Below are 21,639 nucleotides of genomic sequence, written 5' to 3'. Positions count from 1 at the left end.
AAGTGAGAACAATTATAGACCTAGAGATGTAATTATGGCCATACATCAGAAACAGATTTTGAAAATTTCAAAATTTAATTACTAAAAGGTCCTTTACAAAGAAAAAAATGTCAAATTTGTCTGTCAGACGAATGTATAGTTGAGTTATGTTGAAAATTGCTAAAGCAAATTGAAATGAATATTCTGACTGAAAATTTTTTTAAACTGTTTTCCGGACAGTGTTATGTAGGCAGGATTTGTAAGATGCATAGTATTACTGAACTTTTACCAAAGGAGTATTTCGGAGAAAACATACAAACACCAGCTACCAAAATTGAGAAAAAATTGTTTAACAGTTTTGGTCTACCTTATTTTAGATGTGTATACTTTGCACTACAGTTTATGGTGGTCTTCATTTCTAGAAGAACCCTTTGTTACATTCATTTGGGAAAATCAGTGCAAAATTTAAAGTTCATGTAATGTTTTTAACTTCATGCATTCTATCTTTTACACAAACATAGTCCTCAATGAAGGATGTTTATTACTAGGACTTTTCACCAAAATATGAGATATGTCAATAAGTTTTGTCCTCATTAGATTAAAATGTACTAAGTTCTGTTATGGTACCATATGTAAAATATTACATGTAATAAAAAAAGTAAGTTTAGAAAACTCATAGCTTTTTTATACACAAAGGAGGGATTCCTCATTTGGGTTAACATTGATTACTTACATCAGACTACAGTTACCCAAATATGTTGATGGCACATCATTGCGATCAATGATCTACCAGAAACTACGGTACTAGTCAAGTGTACAATTTAGTTACCACATCCGATGTCCTAAATTTATTCAAAATACAGTTTTAGCTATATATACTCAAGCTACTTTTGTACATGTTGACCATTATACAGTATGTCCACACAATGTAGAATCTACTAGTTTTTTTCATGTTTGTTAACCCATTGATTGATTATACTTTTGTACCTGATATACAAATACTGGATACGTGTTATTAGATTGCGATAATTACTATTTGCAATATACTACTAGGTCCTATGCTCCAATACACACAGATGGCCCAACAACAGTAATTTAAATATAGAAGCAAGCGCGCGTTCGATACGAACCAGATCTAGACCTTCGTATGATATGCGATCATGTGTAGCGCCATTATATAAATGTAGACTAAGTACAGTTTGCATACACAAATATGTAGCCGTGTTCCCTAGACAGTAATTCTGTTTATCTGTGTCAATGCAGGCAAGGAATATGACCATGTATAAGATATATACTTCCTTGAAGTAAGTAAAACATACATGTTGCATATGTACATTTGTACATGTATGCACTTGATCTATTTTACAGTTATGAGAGGTACGGTTTGTATTGATATTGACAAATCCTTTGTGTTATTCAGGCTTTATCACTCCATTCCTCGTACTGACGGAGTGAAGCGAATCGGGAAGTAAAACCAGAATTTTGGAAATTTTCTAGTTATTGTGTACTATATGTACCACCAGAGGTTTAAATAGTATTTAAATCTCTGGTACGACACAACAATCGTTTTTAAAAAGTTTGTAGTTTGATATGAAAGTTATAAAATCTCAATTACTAGCCTGGATATTGAATGGAATTTATTGGGTAACTGCATAAACAAGTCTGCTGGCTGTCCTTGGTTAACTACAACGAAGAACCAACTTACTTATCAGATCATGTACAAACAGTTACATTTTTAGATTGTAAAATAGTCGGAAATCTGAGAGTGATATTGCCTAATCGAAATACTATAATGAAAATATATCGATGGGAAAATTCCTCAAATGGTAAACTTATCGAAGTATTGAGGGGAGGGGGGGTATAGCTATAAAAGATATTCTGAGGCTTGAATCTACACTGTACTGATATCCCATGTACTAATGAGGGAGTGAATAATGCAACATCTTTGATTGCAGACAATAACGATGTATGTCGGTTATATACATAGAAAAGTGAAACCAAAGCAAACCAAAAAAAGGCACTTTGGACAGACAAGGATTTTTTTAGCCTTAGGTCAACGGTTAACAGTCTGGGCAATAAACTTAAGCTCAGGCTGAAATTTCTGTTTTATTGCAAACAACTTAAACATATGAAAAAAAGAAGAATATAAATGTTTAAGCAAACAATTCTTGAAAAAATAAATGCAATGCCTAACAGTGAGTCTAATCAATTGTGGAAAGTACTGAAATCCCTCAAATTCCGTAAAATTGATGACGAAGATACCCTCATTGGCAAGAATTTTAAGCACATTTAAAAAATTTGGGGAACATAAGCAACTGTCAGGATCCAGAATTTAAAAAGGAAATCGAATTGAAACTTAATCAGCTGAAAGAGTATTACGGAGAACTATAACAATAAGAGAAATTACAGATGTTATCAAGCTCCTAAAGAAAAGAAAATCGGTCGGACCTGATTATATATTCAATGAAATTATAAATATTTCTATAAATGCTATGCTTCCGTCATTAGCAAAGTATTTTAACGCAATTCTAAGCCGTTGTTGCAATCCTAATTCCTGGAATAAATCATACCTTATTCCTGTTTTCAAATCTGGTGATGCAGATCTCCCTATTAATTACAGAGGCATCTCTCTTCAAAGTTGTCTGGCAAAATATTTAATTCAATTTTGAATAATAGAATTACTGTCTTTATGCCAGATATGATATGTCCAAATTAATTTGGTTTTCGGAAAAATAGTAGAACTAATGATGCTTTAAATACTCACAGGCCAAAAGCAAAGTGTATGCTTGCTTTCTTGACTTTACAAAGCTTTGATAGCGTTTGGAGCACAGGTTTACTAAATAAACTTGCCGAACATGTAATGGTAAAAATATTTTCAATATAATATGCGACATGTATGAAAACACAATCCTCAATTAAATTCAAAACGTTTACGACGGACTAATTTGATATTATGATATCAGAGGGGTAAGACATCCCCATTACGTTTCATCTTCCTACGCCACTGGATGTTTTAGATCATAAGAAGACAAGAGTCGTATTAAATTTTCAAAATCTGTTTGATGGTGGTTAATTGCATCTTTATGACTGTAGCAGGGTCTACTTAGTGGTTTTAAAGTAATGAAGCACTCCACGCAGAAGTAATCCAATTGATGAAGTTTCTTACTCCACAAAACACCCTCTTCATGAATGAAGAGGGCCCAACTCCCGGGAACACCCGTACGTCGTACGTAATGGAGCTGATCTATCTAAAGTACGCTCTAGATCAAGATCTACATATAATCATATATACGTCCTGTCTCTACCACGGCCAGTACGGGAGTGACGCTACCCTGTCATCTACAGGATTTAGGCCTCTTTGTTAAAAAGTCATTTGAACATAGGAAAGCTGGCTTGATAAGTGTAAGTTGTTGTTTTGATCTACTCTGTGTTATGTATATCTATGTTTTGCTATCGGTCCCTTTTGTATGGATGTAAGGAAGCAATAAAGTTGAATTGAATTGAATTGTAACAGGGCGAAAGTAGTGTTCCGCCAGCCGGGCTCGAACCCGCGACCCCGGAAGAACAGGGAAAATACATATTCCTGTCGAGTGCCCCGACCAGGAATCGAACCCGGGTCTCCGGCGCGGAATTCTACGGCTCTACCGACTGAGCCAAAGAAGCATGCTCCGTCAGTTGAGTGACAGAGACCGTATTTATCACTATGTACAAACCACACCGACCCGCTCCTTTTACAGTTATATACGTATACGTACCATGATGTTTATGATACTCATCAATTTGTTTTATTCATTCCAGATAACTAGATTGATTAGAGCCCAATTCCTACATGAAGTCACAAGTACATGCATGTAGTTGTAAGATGTGCGGAATATACCACTTTGATACTTGGTGATAAGTTAAACTTCTCCAAACAGTAAAATGGCATGGGTAGTTGACAACATTAAAGTTCAACCTTGGGACAGCATACGTAAACAACTTATAGAAATGTTTGATGACGATGAAGATATATTTGACAATGTAATTCAGCATTCGGAGGAGTTCTTGAAAATGTCTGAAGGAAATCCGCGTCCCTGGAATGGCAATGAATACTTCCAAATACTAGAAAGCAGTTTTGGGAGCTCAGTGGACATGGTCGATTTCTTGATACGAGTAACTAAGGAGCTGAATCTTCACACGGACATGGGCACCAGGCCAGTGGCCGATACCTTACAACAACACAGGAGTGAACTGATGTGTAGACTCTCTGTTTATCACCTTTTAGCGTTTGTTTGCTAAGTCGAATTAAACAGAAAGTAATGATGAAAATGTTGATTTGTGTATGTTTGACCCCAAATTTCTCCCTCGATTTGGTTTTCGTAATTATAAAAATTATGTCATAAGATACATCACGCCAAGATTTATGAGCATGCATAATTTTAGCAAATTTGTTACTTCCGTTTCCTTATTACCCAAATCGCAGTTATAAGCGTGTTGGTAGGTTAAATTAGCCGTGTAAATATTTCGTTCAAGATGATTATCGCTCTTTCTCTTCATTTAATACACATGTCGCCCTAGGCTGTATTACATTGCTATTTATGCAATAAAGCCTCGTGACGTCACAACATCAACACAATTACTACTTTCTATGTAGAATTTTAACATTTGTTTCAGAAACTAGGGTGGATTAACTTCAAAACATACAAACAACGGAATTTTGCAGTTGCGTTTTTTATATTTTATTTCGAAATAGTAGAGGAAAATATAATGAAGTTGTAAAATTGCAATAAAATGTCGAAGAATAAGAGAAAAATACCATTTCATATGTGTATATGAAGGATAGGGATATTTCATCCTCATTTTGTGGCCCTCGGGTAGAATATCCCTATCCTTCACATCCACATATGAAAGAGTCTTATAATATTATAAACACAGTGTATTTAGTTTATGTAGCTAAGATACAGAACAAAGACATCCATTCATAAATAAATATTGCATTTCATTTACGTTGCTGTGTTAATTATATCCAATTTACGAAGGTTTATAAAAAAGTTACGTCACACATCGGAGAAATCCTTTTATGACATGGTCAATGATGCATGACATGGAGGATCGCCTTTATATTATCTGTTACCTTATTCTACGTATGGTGTATAGATACAGATGGTTTATCTGTTATCTGTAGAGGTCGTGTGCTATCATCCATGGCGACAGGTATCAGACTAATAGTCTATTGATTGTCCTGAAAACGTTGTAAACTAAACACATTTAATAAAACATCAAAAAGAAACCTAGTTCCGGTTGTTTGCTTCCAAAATGACATGAATTATTCTTGAGGTTATCATAGATCATACCTAGAAAATCAATACAACACTGAAAGCCAAATAAAGTACTGGAGCATGACAGCACGTGCAATGTGCATTATTTAGGCCATGTTTAGGCAGATGCAGGCAAGCATGCAGTCAAATAACAAATGGGCATATACAGAGGTAGCTTGCGTTTTATTAAAGCTAGTTTCCATTAGTGTAACGACTATATGATGAATTATATAGTAGCCCCAAGTTTTGTGAGTTATCAGTAACATGTTTGAGGTGTGTTAAACGTAATTTGATATGTATAAACGTGATCGGTCGGGCTCATCGGTACAATCTTAGTGTTTGCTCAAATGCCACTTCAATTGGACATCATCAGTTCTCCTCACAATACACATTATTCTATAGGTCTAAACATTAACAAGCATGTTTCTATGGTATTGTTTTATTTCGTTGTGAGAGAACGTTCACAGGAGCCGCGTGGTTAAGATGTCCCGGCAAGCTACCACCAACTCTCCACTTTTAGGTCGCGAGTTCGAATCCCATGTAGGGGAGTTAACAGGTACAGGCCGTTGGTCGGTGCTTTTTATCAGAATATTCCGGAATTTCTCGACCCAACGACCCTGGCATTCTTTAAAAGGCCGCACTGGATAATAGGACATTAAAACAATTAAAGACCAAAATATAAACTCAACAGAGGAAGTATTGCTTATTTACATCAGGCGGTTTCTGATTTCGACGCGCCTAGGTCGGTATTATCAAAGTTGGCGTATTTTTGACTAACCTGTCATTTTTGGTAAGACCGTCAAGTCTGAGACATCCAGCATCACGTATTGCTCTTAAATCTTATTCAATGAGTGTGTTGTGGTATTAATATTAATGTACTACGCTGTATATGAGAATATCTTGATATGTCTGCTAAGGATGTAAGGCCTACCAAGGGCCATAGTGAAATAGTAGCATTAAGATAACAATGACAGTATCCATCATCCTAACTAGTTGAAGATCAAAATTTTTAGTAGTACGTTTATCTCGTTCTATATGTACATAAAATTGCAGCTTTTTCCTCGTTAGTGAGTTTTTACTGAGGCTAAATAAACGGAGGCTGCAGAAAATACTAAGAAGAAACAAGAAAAATTGTTTACGTTACAGAGCGAAGCTACGAGAGAGTAGAGATTAGAGTTTGATATACGAGTAGATGACAGAATTTGTGAGATGATATGACACCTTGTGTCTCAGAGTGTATAGTCATGAAGAAATAATATATTAAGATACTTAATACTATTTAAAGTGATGCTCATTCTTATATTTGTTTCATGAGATAGCGGGTTAATTTTTCTGACTATCACACCGCCGTCGAAGATTCGTATCATTGTGAAACGATAATGTATCAAAAGCTTGCAAAACCTAGCAAAGCGTGCCAAAGAAATATACCAACGCGAGTGTTCTCGTATTATGAATTTGGACTAGGCCTAGCACAGGTACTTGACACATTATTAGTATGACACTCTTCGGATTACCTATAACACGATACTTATATATACTAACTTATGACTTTTAGATATATCGGAGAGGTTGCCTTGGACATGTCAGTGGCTTATCAGACTATACCTAGTGTACAATGTTATCGTCCGTGCTTGAACTAATATAAACTTGGGTTTGGGCCGGCTACTAATAAATGGATATTTCACATTACTCAATAGACTGCTCCTTAACAAGTAGTATAGCATATGATTAATGACTTTATATATGCAGTTTTTGGTATCATCTGTAGTTAGATATAGTAAAACTATTGATTTAAAGATGTAACTACAACTGACCTACATGTACCTTTATAGTTCTAGCGACGCATCATAGTAATTGATGCCGAGATGACCCCCGCGACCACATGTCATTTTGTAAACCTGAGCAAGACCTAATCACCACAGGTATGCTCATGGGATGTTTTAATTTTAGATAGGAAGAGAGCTAGTAGTTGTGGAATGATCGACAGAATGTTCTCCAGTTGTGTACTACAGTGTTGGCATGTCATAGCTACGTTTAAATTAAAGATAAACAGTTCCGAAATCCGGCTCCATGTTATATATTAGCTTATAGTGAAGTGGAGGTGCCGGTAGGACCACTATGACCGAGTTGTTGCCGGCCCATGACATTAAGAGAATACAACCAAGACCATATAATAGATTTATATATTAAGAACAAAATATTATATTGTGCGCCCTGCGATGTCATCAGGTAGGCTCATGATGTTATTGTCTTTATTAATCACTAACGACAACGGCCCATAACGTCTTACCATTCCAAGTTATAAGGTTACTGTGCATATAAGTTTTGATGCTGCCATCATGAAATAAGGGGAGTCGGGAAGTGTTGGGGCATAGTATATTATTATTATTATTATACATTAAAACAGTGCTGAAAACCGATACTTACATTATATATATATCATTGGCTTCTGATGTAAAATATGTGTTCTCAGTTTAAATATCACATACATAAGTGTATATAGACGAATAATGACAATAAAAAAGCTAAGCTAATTTTATAACATATATATAATATATATAATTCATTTTTCACAAAAAATAATACGGGCATGCCACTTGAAACGTCATGATAATACACGTGCATATCAAAAAGTCTCCAATACTTTTAAAATGACATACGTATCAAATTACTTAGTAAACGTTTTCTGTCATAATTTGCGTGCCCCTGTGTTTTGGCTGAGGTGACCAAGATTGCTTTTTACGGTCTCGGAATAGCAGTTGAGACTGTTTGTTTGACACAAGTTCATAAGAAATTTAACTGTCGAAAACAAGATATATCTAGATTTAAATATCCATGGAAAAGTTACATAACATAAGACCACGATCGAGAGCATCGTGGGTAGCGATAGGCCAAGGTCGTCTCCTTGCAGGCGGTGTATGGGATTCGCAAATTATTAAGTCTAATGAAATAAATGATTATTCTAATTACTGGATTATGTAAATAATGAATGTACTTGCAATATTTCCAACGTTCAACATTTTTATTTTGCTATAATTGATATCGATGCTGCTATCGTTTTTGCGATGAGATGAGAGATGAGATGAGGAGGTTTTGCAGGGTCATCTCTGTTTTCCCTGTCGACACCAAAATAAAACTTGTATTGTAAGATAGTGACCGGGTATTCTGTTTATCCTGCAACTTTTTCATTATACATACAGAAGATGGTATTCAAAACGAAAGCAAATTGCCTGTTATTTACACGATTTCGCTCAAAGCGAAACGCTTCTTTGATGATCAAGAAAAGATGCATTCACTAAACCGAATGAGTGTGTACTCCTTTTTACTACCGTGGGAATTATGTAAGCGACGTCATTCCAGTGATTGTGACGTCACTGTTTGGCGGGACTGACTGCCGTTTCATTCTCTCCTACTAAAAGTAACGTCACTGGAATGTTCGGGATCAAGTCAACAAATTTAGAAATTGAATCAAACGAAAGAAATTAAACATTTATTTACTGACATCGTAATATTTTCCTATTGCAACTATTACAGGAAATTTTTATTATCCGATATCGGGTTTTGTGCCCGACTAATGTCGATATTAGAGCTGAAAATGCATTGTTTCTTGATATTATTCCGCTTCTATTGTTGACTTTAAATTCGTAAAATGAACTTAACCCGCGAAGGGCGTCAGAACGCTTGTTTTCAACGTGAATAAACACCGTAGTGATAAAGACCTTCCAAGTGAATATTTGCATCAGGGAAGTAGGGACACAAAAAGACGATTTTCTCCAAAAGTAAGTAAGTTACACTACATTAATTTTGCTGGAACACTTAAACAAGAGGCCCAGAGGGCCTGTATCGCTCACCTGGTTTTTTGTTAGTAATTATCACAAGAACTCTGACAATTAGAAAAATAAGCAAAATTGACTCCCAAAGTTTAATTTTTGAATCACAACCATACAATGATGCTATTGATACCATACAAAATTTTGGGGGTTGCCTATCCAATACATAGGTTTCAGGAGACAAAGTAATTTATATGAAAATAGTAGCCTAATTGACCTTTTGACCTCGCATCTATTGCCGTCTAAGGCCCCGGGGGTCAGCCCTATCATTTGTACAATTTCAAATCCCAACCCCTATAAGGATGCTACCATTGCACTAATAAGTGCTCTTCCATTCTTTGAGTTGCAGAGAAGAAGTCGTTTATATGGAAATAGCTAAATTGACCCCTTTTGACCCCACCCTTCAGGCCCCCGGGGGGTCAGCCCCATCATTTGCAAAATTTGAATCCAAACCCTATAAGGATGTAACCATTGCATTATGAGCGTAATCCCATGTTAAGTTGCAGAGAAAAAGTCATATATATATGGAAATTGACCACTTTTGACCCCGCCCCTCAGGCCCCCGGGGGGTCAGCCCTATCATTTGCACAATTTTGAATCCCCACACTATAAGGATACTACCATTGTATTATGGGTGCTATACCGTGCTTAGTTTCAGAGAAGAAGTTGTTTCAATGGAAATAGCCAAATTGGCCACTTTCGACCCCGCCCCTCAGGCCCCCTGGGGGTCAGCCCCATCATTTGCACAATTTTGAATCCCCACCCTATAAAGATGCCACCATTGCATTATGGGTGCTATACCATGCTTAGTTTCAGAGAAGAAGTACGTTTATATGGAAATAGCCAAATTGGCCCCTTTTGACCCCGCCCCTCAGGCCCCCCGGGGGTCAGCACCATCATTTGTACAATTTTGAATCCCCAACCTATAAAGATACTACCATTGCATTATGAGTGCTATCTCATGCTTAGTTTCAGAGAAGAAGTCGTTTATATGGAAATAGCCAAATTGACCCCATTTGACCCCGCCCCTCAGGCCCCCGGGGGGTCAGCCCCATCATTTGTACAATTTTGAATCCCCACCCTATAAGGATGCTACCATTGCATTATGGGTGTTATCCCATGCTTGGTTTCAGAGAAGAAGTTGTTTATACGGAAATAGCCAAATTGACCCCTTTTGACCCCCGCCCCTCAGGCCCCCGGGGGGTCAGCCCACATCATTTGTACAATGTTTGAAATCCCCACCCTATAAGGATGCTACCATTAAACATTTATTTACTGACATACATCCTACAGAATCCGATAATCGGAAGTTTTGTGCCGACTAATGGTCGATATAGAGCTGAAAATGGACCGTTTCTTGATATGCCCCAGCCCCTCAGCCCCATGATGGGTCAGCCCCATCATTTTGTCACAATTTGAAGTTAGTAGGCCCATAAGTGAGCTACCAGTTCAGAACTCTTGTGTTGAAAATGAATAACCAACCGGATCGGTTATGGATGAAGAAGTTCGAAATGATTGACGGGACTGTCACGGACGTCTACGACGTCCGACACTGTACAAGCTTACCCGAAAATTTTCAGACCCGGACAGCCACGGTTATTAAGTCTACCTAACGTCTACCTTGAGTCTATTTTTGCTGGACCAGGTGATTAAAAAATCGTTCCGATTTCAGAACAATTGGAATTATGAAGATATCTCTTACAGTATTTTTATTATTATTATTATATATAATGTAAGTTAACAAGCTAACCGATACTTACATTATATATATCACTGGCTTTTTAGGTAAAATATGTGTTTTCGTTTAAATATCACATACAGTGTATATAACAATAATGACAATAAAAAAGCTAACCGAATTTTATAACATATATGAATAATTCATTTTTCACAAAAAAATAATACGGGCAGCCACTTGAAACGTCATGATATACATGTGCATATTAAAAGGTCTCCAATACTTTTTAATGGCATACTATCAAATTACTAGTAAACGTTTCTGTCTGTCATAATTTACGTGCCTCTGTGTTTTGGCTGAGGTGACCAAGATTGCATTTTATGGTCTCGGAATAGCAGTTGAGACTGCTTGTTTTACACATGTTCATAGAAATTTAACTGTCGAAAACAGATATATCTAGATATATATATCCCATGAAAAGTTACATTATATAAGACCACGATCGAGAGCATCGTGGGTAGCGATAGGCCAAGGTCTCCTTGCAGGCGGTGTATGGGATTTGCAAATTATTTAGTATAGATAAAATAAATTATTATTCTAATTACTGGATTATGTAAATAATGAATGTACTTGCAATATTTCCAACGTTGGACATTTTTATTTTGCTATAATCAATATCGATGCTGCTATCGTTTTTGCGATGAGATGAGATGAGGAGGTTTTGCAGAGTCATCTCTGTTTTCCCTGTCGACACCAAAATAAAACTTGTATTGTAAGATAGTGACCGGGTATTCTGTTTATCCTGTAACTTTTTCATTATACATACAGAAGATGGTATTCAAAACGAAAGCAAATTGGCTGTTATTTACACGATTTCGCTCAAAGCGAAACGCTTCTTTGATGATCAAGAAAAGTTGCATTCACTAAACCGAATGAGTGTGTACTCATTTTCACTACCGTGGGAATTATGTAAGCGACGTCATTCCGGTGATTATGACGTCACTGCTTGGCGGGACTGACTGCCGTTTCATTCACTCTTACTCAAAGTGACGTCACTGGAATGTCGGGGATCAAGTCAACAAATTTAGAAATTGAATCAAACGAAAGAAATTAAACATTTATTTACTGACATCGTAATATTTTCCAATTGCAACTATTACAGGAAATTCTTATTATCCGATATCGGGTTTTGTGCCCGACTAATGTCAATATTAGATATGAAAATGCATTATTTCTTGATATTATTCCGCTCCTTTTGTTGATTTTAAATTCGTAAAATGAACTTAACCCGCGAAGGGCGTCAGAACGCTTGTTTTCAACGTGAATAAACACCGTAGTGGTAAAGACCTTCCAAGTGAAAATTTGCATCAGGGAAATAGGGGACACAAAAAGACGATTTTCTCCAAAAGTAAGTAAGTTACACTACATTAATTTTGCTGGAACACTTAAAAAATCGTTCTGATTTCAGAACAATTGGAATTATGAAGATATCTCTTACAGTATTTTTATTATTATTATTATTATATATAATGTAAGTTAACAAGCTAACCGATATTTACATAATATATAATTTTCAGTCATGTGGACATGACGTACATAGGAATTATTTTACATAATGAATAATTTGCATGCCCCTGTGCTTGGGCTGAGGTGACCAATATTACATTTCACGGTCCCGGAATAGCAGTTGAGATGGGTTGTTTTTATCTTGTACATACGTTCCTTCCACATATTCATAATTCTAAATATAACTGTCGAAGACAGATATATCTGGATTAAATTATCGATGAAAGTTACATAATACATATGTATAAGACCATGATCAAGTGTATTGTGGGTAGCGATAGGCCTAGAACGTCTCCTTGCAGGCGGTATATGGAATTTTCAAATTATTATTTGCCTAGTTGAAATAAATGATTTGTTTTAATGTCCAGGAGACAGGAGTCATCTCGTCTTTCCGTGTCAACACCAAAATAAAACTAACAAGGAGACAGGAGTCATCTCGTCTTTCCGTGTCAACACCAAAATAAAACTAACAGGTCTATTCAAGGACACGTCCTTTGCCTAGTTACTGTAAGATACTGACCATGTATATATCCGATGTAAATCCTCAGATATATAATTATTTATTCTGTAGTAATAGAGCTACATGTACATGTAGCCCTCGCCAGATATTGTGAATAGTTTGAATAGGCATGTTTGCACGATATATTAAAAAAAAAAAAAAAAAAAAAAAAAATTGCCGCCGGTGGTGAGAATCGAAAGATCAGAAGATCTGCACGTTAACACTCAACCAGATTTATGCTTTTTCATATACAGTGATTTTTTTATAAGAAGCAGATAACATTGTTGTATGATAGAGTATTTCCTTATAGGAAAAATAAAAAATTGTAAATGTAATGTGCATGTAGCTGTTGTTTCAGCATGAAGAAAAGTGAAAAAAGGATAATAACACATTGATCACAACTCACAAAGTTTTTTGTTGTTCTTTAATATACCTGGTATACGATAATCTTTGTTTGTTATTTTATTGATTTTTTTTCTGATATGCTCGAACGTCGTTAAAGACACCCTCTGAGAGGAATGAGTTAGATTTCGCCGAGACGAAGCACACGCTCGTGTTACGTTGATATGGAGAAAACGACAGTTTTTATTTTATACCATGGAATATCAAAGTTATATTATGCATTGAGAAATTGTACAATACAATCTTTTTTAGATTATATCTTTCTACTGCGTATGCATCGTAAAATTCTACTAAGTTGCATGAAAAATCACGATAACTGCAGGTACAGGTAGGCCTAATGTTATACAATGCACAGTCGATGTCGGGAACAGATCCGATTTGATGCATTCAACTCAAATATAAAAAAAGGAATGCTATAGCCGAAACCTTTTGGACTCAGAGATAGTCAAAGATCGCTTTTTTAATGAATAAGAAAAAATAAACACGAAAAAATCACGATAGCTGCTCGCAACCCAGTAGTACCGCGGTTTCATCGGTTTTCGACGGCGAAAGACCAAAATAGATTTTTTACACACAATGTCAAACATATTCAATTCAACTCATTAATTATATGTGTCAGAAGCATGTTAATGATGTTTTTTGTGCATATTTCATGAAATTCATCTACTAGAATCTAAACGAAGCCTTGTATCCACAAACGCTGTAAGATTTACATTGTAGCCTACGTAGGCCTACTGTTTCTTTTTGTCAAAGTGACGTTTAAATAATGAAATGTTCCATGATAAAGTAACACTATTATTTTAAACTATGTTAAGCTGTATATGAGTGCAAATTGCCACCATAATACCGCAAATGAGTGCTTATTCAATCCTTCAAAACGTCAGCTTACAAGGTCGAATCACCCGGGCTCATAGAGGACTAAAAAGTGACGTCATTGGAATGTTCGGGATCAAATCGTCAAATTTAGAAATGGTAATCAGAATAAAGAAATTAATCATTTATTTACTCACATCGCAATATTTTCATATCGCAACTGTTACAGGAAATTCTTATTACCTGGTATCGAGTTCTATGCCTGATTAATCTCGATATTTAGTGCTAAAAATATCTGGTTTATTGATATTATTCCGCTACTTTTGTTGAGTTTGAATTCGCAAATTCGAAGGGCGTCAGAGCGCTTGTTTTCAACCGGAATCAACACCGTAGTGATAAAGACCTTCCAAGTGAATTTTTGCATCGACATAAAAAGTTGATTTTCTCAAAAAGTAAGAAAAATAAAATACATTAATTTTGCTGGAACACTAAAAACATCATTCTGATTTCGGAACAATTGGAATCATAAAGATACCTCTAACAGTATTTTTATTATTATTAGTATATATTATGTAAGTAATTATTATTCTTCTACACTTATTTTGTGTCCAAAAGATCTTCAAAACGGTAAGAGGTATGCCAATGGCTTTATTGTTATATTGTATGGCATGAGTTGAAGAGGTGACCGCAACATTTTTAAGTAGGTCAAAAATCCAAGATGGCCGCCATGACGTCATACCTAAAAAGTTTAAAACAGCCATAACTCAAAAACCCTTTAAGATACAGCAAATATTTTTGATGTTTTATGTAGATCATGTAATAGACTAACTTTCATTCATTACAGCAATTAGGTCAAAGGTCAAATAAAAAAGCTCGCTATGGGGTCAAAGTTCACAAATTTTTATTTTTTTGATTTTGCGAAATTTCTTTTTACATATCGATGCAGAATGTCATTCTGATGAATTTGGTGTCTTTTATTTTTCGGTAGCACTTCCGGTTAATGCTGTATGCCATTTTGAACATTCCTTTGATCTTTGCGAAATTCCCGCCAAAATGTTTAACATTATATATTGTCGAATGACTAATATAGTCTACAATTGCTATAGAAAAGACCCCTCTAATGTTCTCTAACGTTTGATATGACTTTCATCTTCATCAAAAAAACAAAATGGCCGCTATGACGTCATATCTTAAAATTTAAAAATGCTTATAACTCACTAACAGTTCTTTTCACAGAGTTCATCCAATAATATTTTTTGCAGATAATCTTAAGCGTAAACTTTTTCTCTCTACATGTTATTACAAAAAATGGCAACTTCCGGTTTTCGGTAAGGGTCAAATGTTAAAGGTCCTGTTTTAAACAATAAACTTGAAAACTTTTCTACTGAAGTTCTGTAAGGTCTATGATCTTTATATTTCATATATAAGATGTCCAGGGGATGGGCTATGAAGTCAGATATAAGAATGACCTTAACCCATATTCAAGGTCACATGAGTCATATATGTTCAAATCTTTAAATGACTCAACAATAACCAAAATGACAAGAGTTTTCATACGTTCAAGGTCACAGGGGTCCAGAGTTTAAATATACATACCGGGGTATATATACTTAACAACACTGCAAGTCAGATGACGTTAAGGCGCATTCGATCTCGTTATCATTTGCTCGAACGAATTTGGAAATATTAATTGGATTAAGATGAGAGTTCTCTTCGGCTGATCAAACTTAATCTGCGCAAATAAAGATAACTCCCCCTAAAAACCTATGTAACAGTATATTTCTTTATAAGTGATTACCCTTGTTCATATGTTGGTAAGCAAGTCGAAATGACTCAACAATAACCAAAGAGTTCTCTTCGGCTGATCTAACTTCATGCAGATCTTCACTAAAACATTTTTATTCGGGGCTGAAAGTCAAGGTCATTTATTGGTTACAACTTCAAAACCCATGCATTACCTAGTTTTTAACTTACCTGGCAATGACGGTATTGTAAACTAAATATAGTGAAAAGCCCGCCAAATTGTCTATGACAATTTCTAGTTTGATTTGTTGATGATTAACAAAATATAGTTGATTTCCTCTTCAGTATTTATTTTCCATTCTTGTCATTCTAACACACATTACATATTGGGATGCTGGCCTGTACTATAAAATTGGTCTAATGTCCATGGGTTCGGTGCACAGGCCAGCACACCACTTTCTCTCTGGTCCACACTCTTTTTCTAACTAACTAACACACTCTATATCATTATCCCATATATTACAATAATTACTAAAAATACTAAGTTAGACTTTGATTGGCTATACAATTAATTAGTGGACGGAGTTACCCTAAAAATCTTACATTACAGTGATAATCTAATATACTCTTGCCTATGGTCAACATTGTACAATAGAACCCAAATTAAATGGACATGTTTATTTTACTAATTACAATTAGACTGGCTGAGCCAACTTAGGGGCTTGTCACCTGTCTACTCCCTGAACATGCCAAGACTGGTCACTGGTCAACTCGAACTAATGAACACTATTCAAATCCAATTATCTAGTCTTAGCTCCAAAATCCTGAATATAAACCAACTATAATAATCTCCTATATTTGAAATACAATTTATACTGAAATATCTGAACAAATGTTGAAATATAAAAATTACTATTTATTAAAGACGTCACACATCCATTAACAGAAGACCATTACCACTAGTTCCGCATTCTGCCATTGCATTTTACAGAGGTATTTGCACTTGCTATTATTATGTCATTCTTGTGCACAAACTAATGAGGTAACAATCAAAAAGATATTTCACTGTCAATGCTGCATTCCAATTGGTCAAAAGCCAGTGAACATATCAAAATTTATATTTTCACTGGAGTGAAGTACATGTATATCACTTTTATGTTATATTTCACTGTGGAAAATTTGATAAATATCAATACTGACTATGCGAAATGTTGCCCAGGTACTGTAAGATGATGGCCTGCATCTTGCTATCCATGGTATCTTTAAGGCTGTTTTGTAGATCACATGTAGCTTCATCTGACATTGTTTGATCATCTTTCTTCTGAAGCTCCAAAATGATGTCCTTCAGCAAATCTCCCATAGAGGACTTCCCTCTGTAACACAAAGCATCGTGAGCCTAATTACTGATAAATGTCCATATGGACAAAGTTATACACGTAAAACATTTCTGTGGTTTTTATTTTACTAACAAAAATATTTGGTCTAACCACTGATTCACTAAATCATTTCAATGTTTATGTATTTGCCATTTTTGGTTGAAGTTACAGTAGACATCCACTTTCGTTCACATGTGGAGCTTCCAAGGGGTAATTTCTCTGGAGTTATTTCCCTTACCTTTTAACTCCACTGAAATGTCAAACTTATTCAATGTCATGTGATCAAATTTTAAATCAATCAGAGCATTATAAATGAATGTGAGATATACTGATATTTTTGATACATTAATTTCAAAAACAATGCAATGAATTTTACCTTAGATCTATTTTGATGACTTCCCAAAAACGATCTGATGCCCAAAGTCGCCGACACACTTCATTGCCAATGGATGTCTTTCCTATACCTCCAGCACCCCACAAACTGACACCTTTAATTCCAGAATAGTACTGGGGTTTATATGATAACCCAGGAAAACAAAATTTCAAAACATACCTTACTACCACATATACAAGTAGATTCTAATTCAACACATTTTGTTTTATCATCTTACCATTAGTCCATTATAGTACAAAGGAAATTAGTTTTCAATAGAAAAGCATCTGGACACTATGATCAGCTAAAAATGGTGTCACAGTTAGCTGATTGTAATTATCTTCCAGAAATTGTGAGACCATTTATTGGTCAAAATATGACATCCCAATCACTGGAAAGTGGAACTAATGTTGATCACATGATTCAAACATCATTTTGTAATCAAAACCATCCTACTGAGAAATACATTTTTAATCACCCACACAATCTTATCCCAAGCCTGAAATCATCCGATATTCCAGTTTATTTCCTTTTATTGGGTACTTAATGCAATAAAAATGTTGTTGGATCCAATCCCTAGATATTATTTAGCTACACAGTTTGTTAGTGACCTAACAAGTAAAACATGGTTATATTTAAATAAACTAGTATCGGTTGAGGCAAAGCCGAGTCTGATAGGTGTTTATTTTCGATGCATTATTTTTTCCATTTTAAGTCACTGACAAACTGTGTGAAGGCCCTTTCATTTAAATAACTGCAAAATGCATTATGTATGACTAAAATGACTCATAACTTTTTCACCTCATTGAATGACTCAAACACGTTGTCATGGTCAATTTCTGTTTAATAATCCTGAATAAGTATTGCCAATTTTGTTTTGCTTTTGAAAGTGGACATCAGCATCGTCATTCAAACATATTGTTTCCATTTCTCTGAGTGCCGTTGTCCAAAGCATTACTTAACCTCCATCTAATTGCTAATGACGTTTAGGCGCAAAGAACTTTAACTCTATCATCCAAACCTAAACCAATTTCTACTAACCTTATACAACTACATTGTATATCTTAGATATCATGTGACATCATTTTAACCAATAGGAATACAAGATTATTGTCTGAGGCGGGATAAAAAGGTTGACACTGGTGATTTTTTTTACAGTAAAAACATTTTTAGCAGAAGGTTAAAAATTACTTACCAGTGATATTTACGTCTTTGTTCTGGATGAAGGTGTTCATAATATCATTGATTTCTTGATCTCTTCCAATAAAATTGGAATCAAAAATGTTCTTTTTCATCCAATCTTGTTTAAGTTCCTCAAGTTTGCATTTGCACTCCTTTAATGTATCTGCTACCCTCCTTGTACCAAATAAGATATGCAAATTCTGGAAATCAGTGACATTCGTCAGAAAATCAAGCATATCTTCTCGTCCCAAATTATTTTCAAGAAGATCAAAATATTCTTTGGGATTTCTGACATTTTGAGAATGAAGATTAGTCCTAGACAGATTGACAATCTCCTTAAATGAGCTATCATCACCCTCTAGTTCTGATATGAGTTTCTCAATTATATCATCTAGGTCATCCATCTTCGTCTGCTCTCCGAGATCCATGTAATTATCTACCTTGGTAATCGTCTTGAAGCTCTACACAACGTACATCCACCTACAAATGAAATATTATAACTTTCATATAATATATGAAATCTGTGGATGATTTAGTCTTATCAAAATGATCTGTGTAGAGCTCTATTATTCAATACAACTCGGGGCCCAGGCATTTTTTATAATAATACATAAAGCATTACAGAAGATATGGAAAAATCTTCAGTAAATAGTTTAATTCCTAAACTACCTGGTATATCTATTGAACTTTTATTTTTGTGTATAGGCTATTGGCTTTTTATTTCTATGTTATAAGCTAATGAGTTTTATTTTTATGTTTCTAACCTATTGGGATTTTATTTTTAATTTCATAAGTTATTTGCTTTTTATTTTTATGTTTAAGTCTGGTTAAATATTTCATAGTTTTACCAAGAGCTTATACCTAACATTTATGCATTGGAGCATAATTTGCAATATTTCCACATTTAACTGTGGGTAACTATTATTCTTTTTAAAGAAAGCAATGGTTATTTATGTCCAGCAAGCAGTCATACTTATCAGAAAACTAATTTAGAAATTCGCTAATTCATGCATTAGCGTTTTATGTGTATGCGTAGGGTAACTGACGGAACACGGAACATATTAAAATGCAGTATGCGGAATGACAGTACACACTAAAAACACAGAAACATACAATGAGATAAAGTTCAATATTTTCTTTTTTTCTGAGCTTAGCAAACTTAATTAAAACTGTTGGTCTTTAGGTCTGGCTACATTGCATCTTGCACTAACACAAGCTCACAAATTACAAAATGGCTCCCACCAGGACATTTGAAATTGCTTAGCAATATAGTTCTTTCCAACCAAAGGGTTTTTGGAAAGATAATACTTGTGATGTCAGTATTGTCCATGATAAAGGGGAGGTAATTCAATTTTTATTTTATTTCATTTTTTTTTTTTTTTTGCAATACACATGAAAAACTAGGGAAAAACCATAACAATGAGAAAGCTAGTGGGATTATTTAATAATACTGCAAACTTTTGCAGACTTTTGGCTTTAAAGATATACATACACCTCTTATATAAGTTATAAGCGAGAACCAATGCTTCATACCATCTAAGGTAGATCATCAAGGAGACTCAAGGGAGGTAATTCTGTCTGTAAATATAAATAACTTGTGCAGAAAGTCTGACTAAGGGGAGATAATTAAGTCTCTAACAAATCCTTATATTTGATTCATTATAATTATATATACTGTATTCGACCCAATAAGCGCCCAGGGCGCTTAAAAAACTGATAAAAATGAAAAGGTGCTAATAAGTCAAAATTATTGCAAATCTATACCGTTTTATGTAATTTTGGTCCTTATATATGTCTTGGCAATTGAAATTGAGGCCTCAAAAAGGGGGAGGGGCGCTTATAGGGACATGGGCGCTTATTGGGTCGAATACGGTATATATAATTTGTCAATGACAAAGTTAGAAAAGGGTGAATTCAACCCAAGTTCATCATTGGTAACTGTGTATAATTTTAATATAGTGTGATAAGTTATTACAAAGTAAATGAATTCAATCTATGTTTACCACACTGGTAACGGTGTATAATTTTAATATACAGTGGTGAGATATTAAAACAGGAGACAATTCAATCTCATAACATGTAGGTAACATAAGTAAGTCTAAGGAAAGGTAGCTGTCATTAGCATCTAAAATACAAGTACTATCACCAATGTTAACACAGATAATTAACACAGGTAATATATGTAAGTCTAAGGAAAGGTAGCTGTCATTTGTATCTAAAATATAAGTACTATCACCAATGTTAACACAGGTAATTAACACAGGTAATATATGTAAGTCTAAGGAAAGGTAGCTGTCATTTGTATCTAAAATATAAGTACTATCACATCAATGTTAACACAGATAATTAACACAGGTAACATAAGTGTAAGTAGTAATTTGTATCTAAAAAAAGGTAGTTAACTGACACATTTGTATCTAAAAAGGTAGCTGCATTTGTATCTAAAAAAAGTATCACCAATGTTAACACAGATAATTAACACAGGTAAATATGTAAGTGTAAGGAAAGGTAGCTGACATTTGTATCTAAAATATAAGTACTATCACAATGTTAACAGGTAACTATGTAAGTGTAAGGAAGGTAGCTGAATTTGTATCTAAAATAAAGTACTATCAATGTTAACAGATAATTAACACAGGTAATATATGTAAGTCTAAGGAAAGGTAGCTGACATTTGTATCTAAAATATAAGTACTATCACCAATGTTAACACAGGTAACATATGTAAGTGTAAGGAAAGGTAGCTGACATTTGTATCTAAAATATAAAATATAAGTACTATCACCAATGTTAACACAGGTAACATATGTAAGTGTAAGGAAAGGTAGCTGACATTTGTATCTAAAATATAAGTACTATCGCCAATGTTAACACAGATAATTAACACAGGTAACATATGTA

General features: G+C 34.8%; 1 protein-coding gene across 3 annotated transcripts in view; it reads right to left on the bottom strand.

Annotated features, from left to right (window-relative positions):
* Nucleotides 1-12,599: 12,599 nt before the first annotated feature.
* LOC138336336 (uncharacterized) overlaps nt 12,600-21,639 on the bottom strand; it is a 48,391-nt gene continuing 39,351 nt past the window's right edge. For all 3 annotated transcript variants that reach the window (XM_069285792.1, XM_069285781.1, XM_069285786.1), the window contains exons 2-4: nt 18,752-19,218; nt 17,560-17,671; nt 12,600-17,180 (exon numbers count right to left, since the gene is read on the bottom strand). In XM_069285792.1, coding sequence (XP_069141893.1) covers nt 16,997-17,180; nt 17,560-17,671; nt 18,752-19,166 — 711 coding nt within the window. In that variant the 5' untranslated portion in view covers nt 19,167-19,218 and the 3' untranslated portion in view covers nt 12,600-16,996. The remainder of the gene's footprint in view (nt 17,181-17,559; nt 17,672-18,751; nt 19,219-21,639) is intronic.

This window comes from Argopecten irradians, chromosome 1 (assembly GCF_041381155.1).
Source record: "Argopecten irradians isolate NY chromosome 1, Ai_NY, whole genome shotgun sequence".
NCBI lineage: Eukaryota > Metazoa > Mollusca > Bivalvia > Pectinida > Pectinidae > Argopecten > Argopecten irradians.
This window is presented reverse-complemented; position numbering and strand designations above follow the sequence as displayed.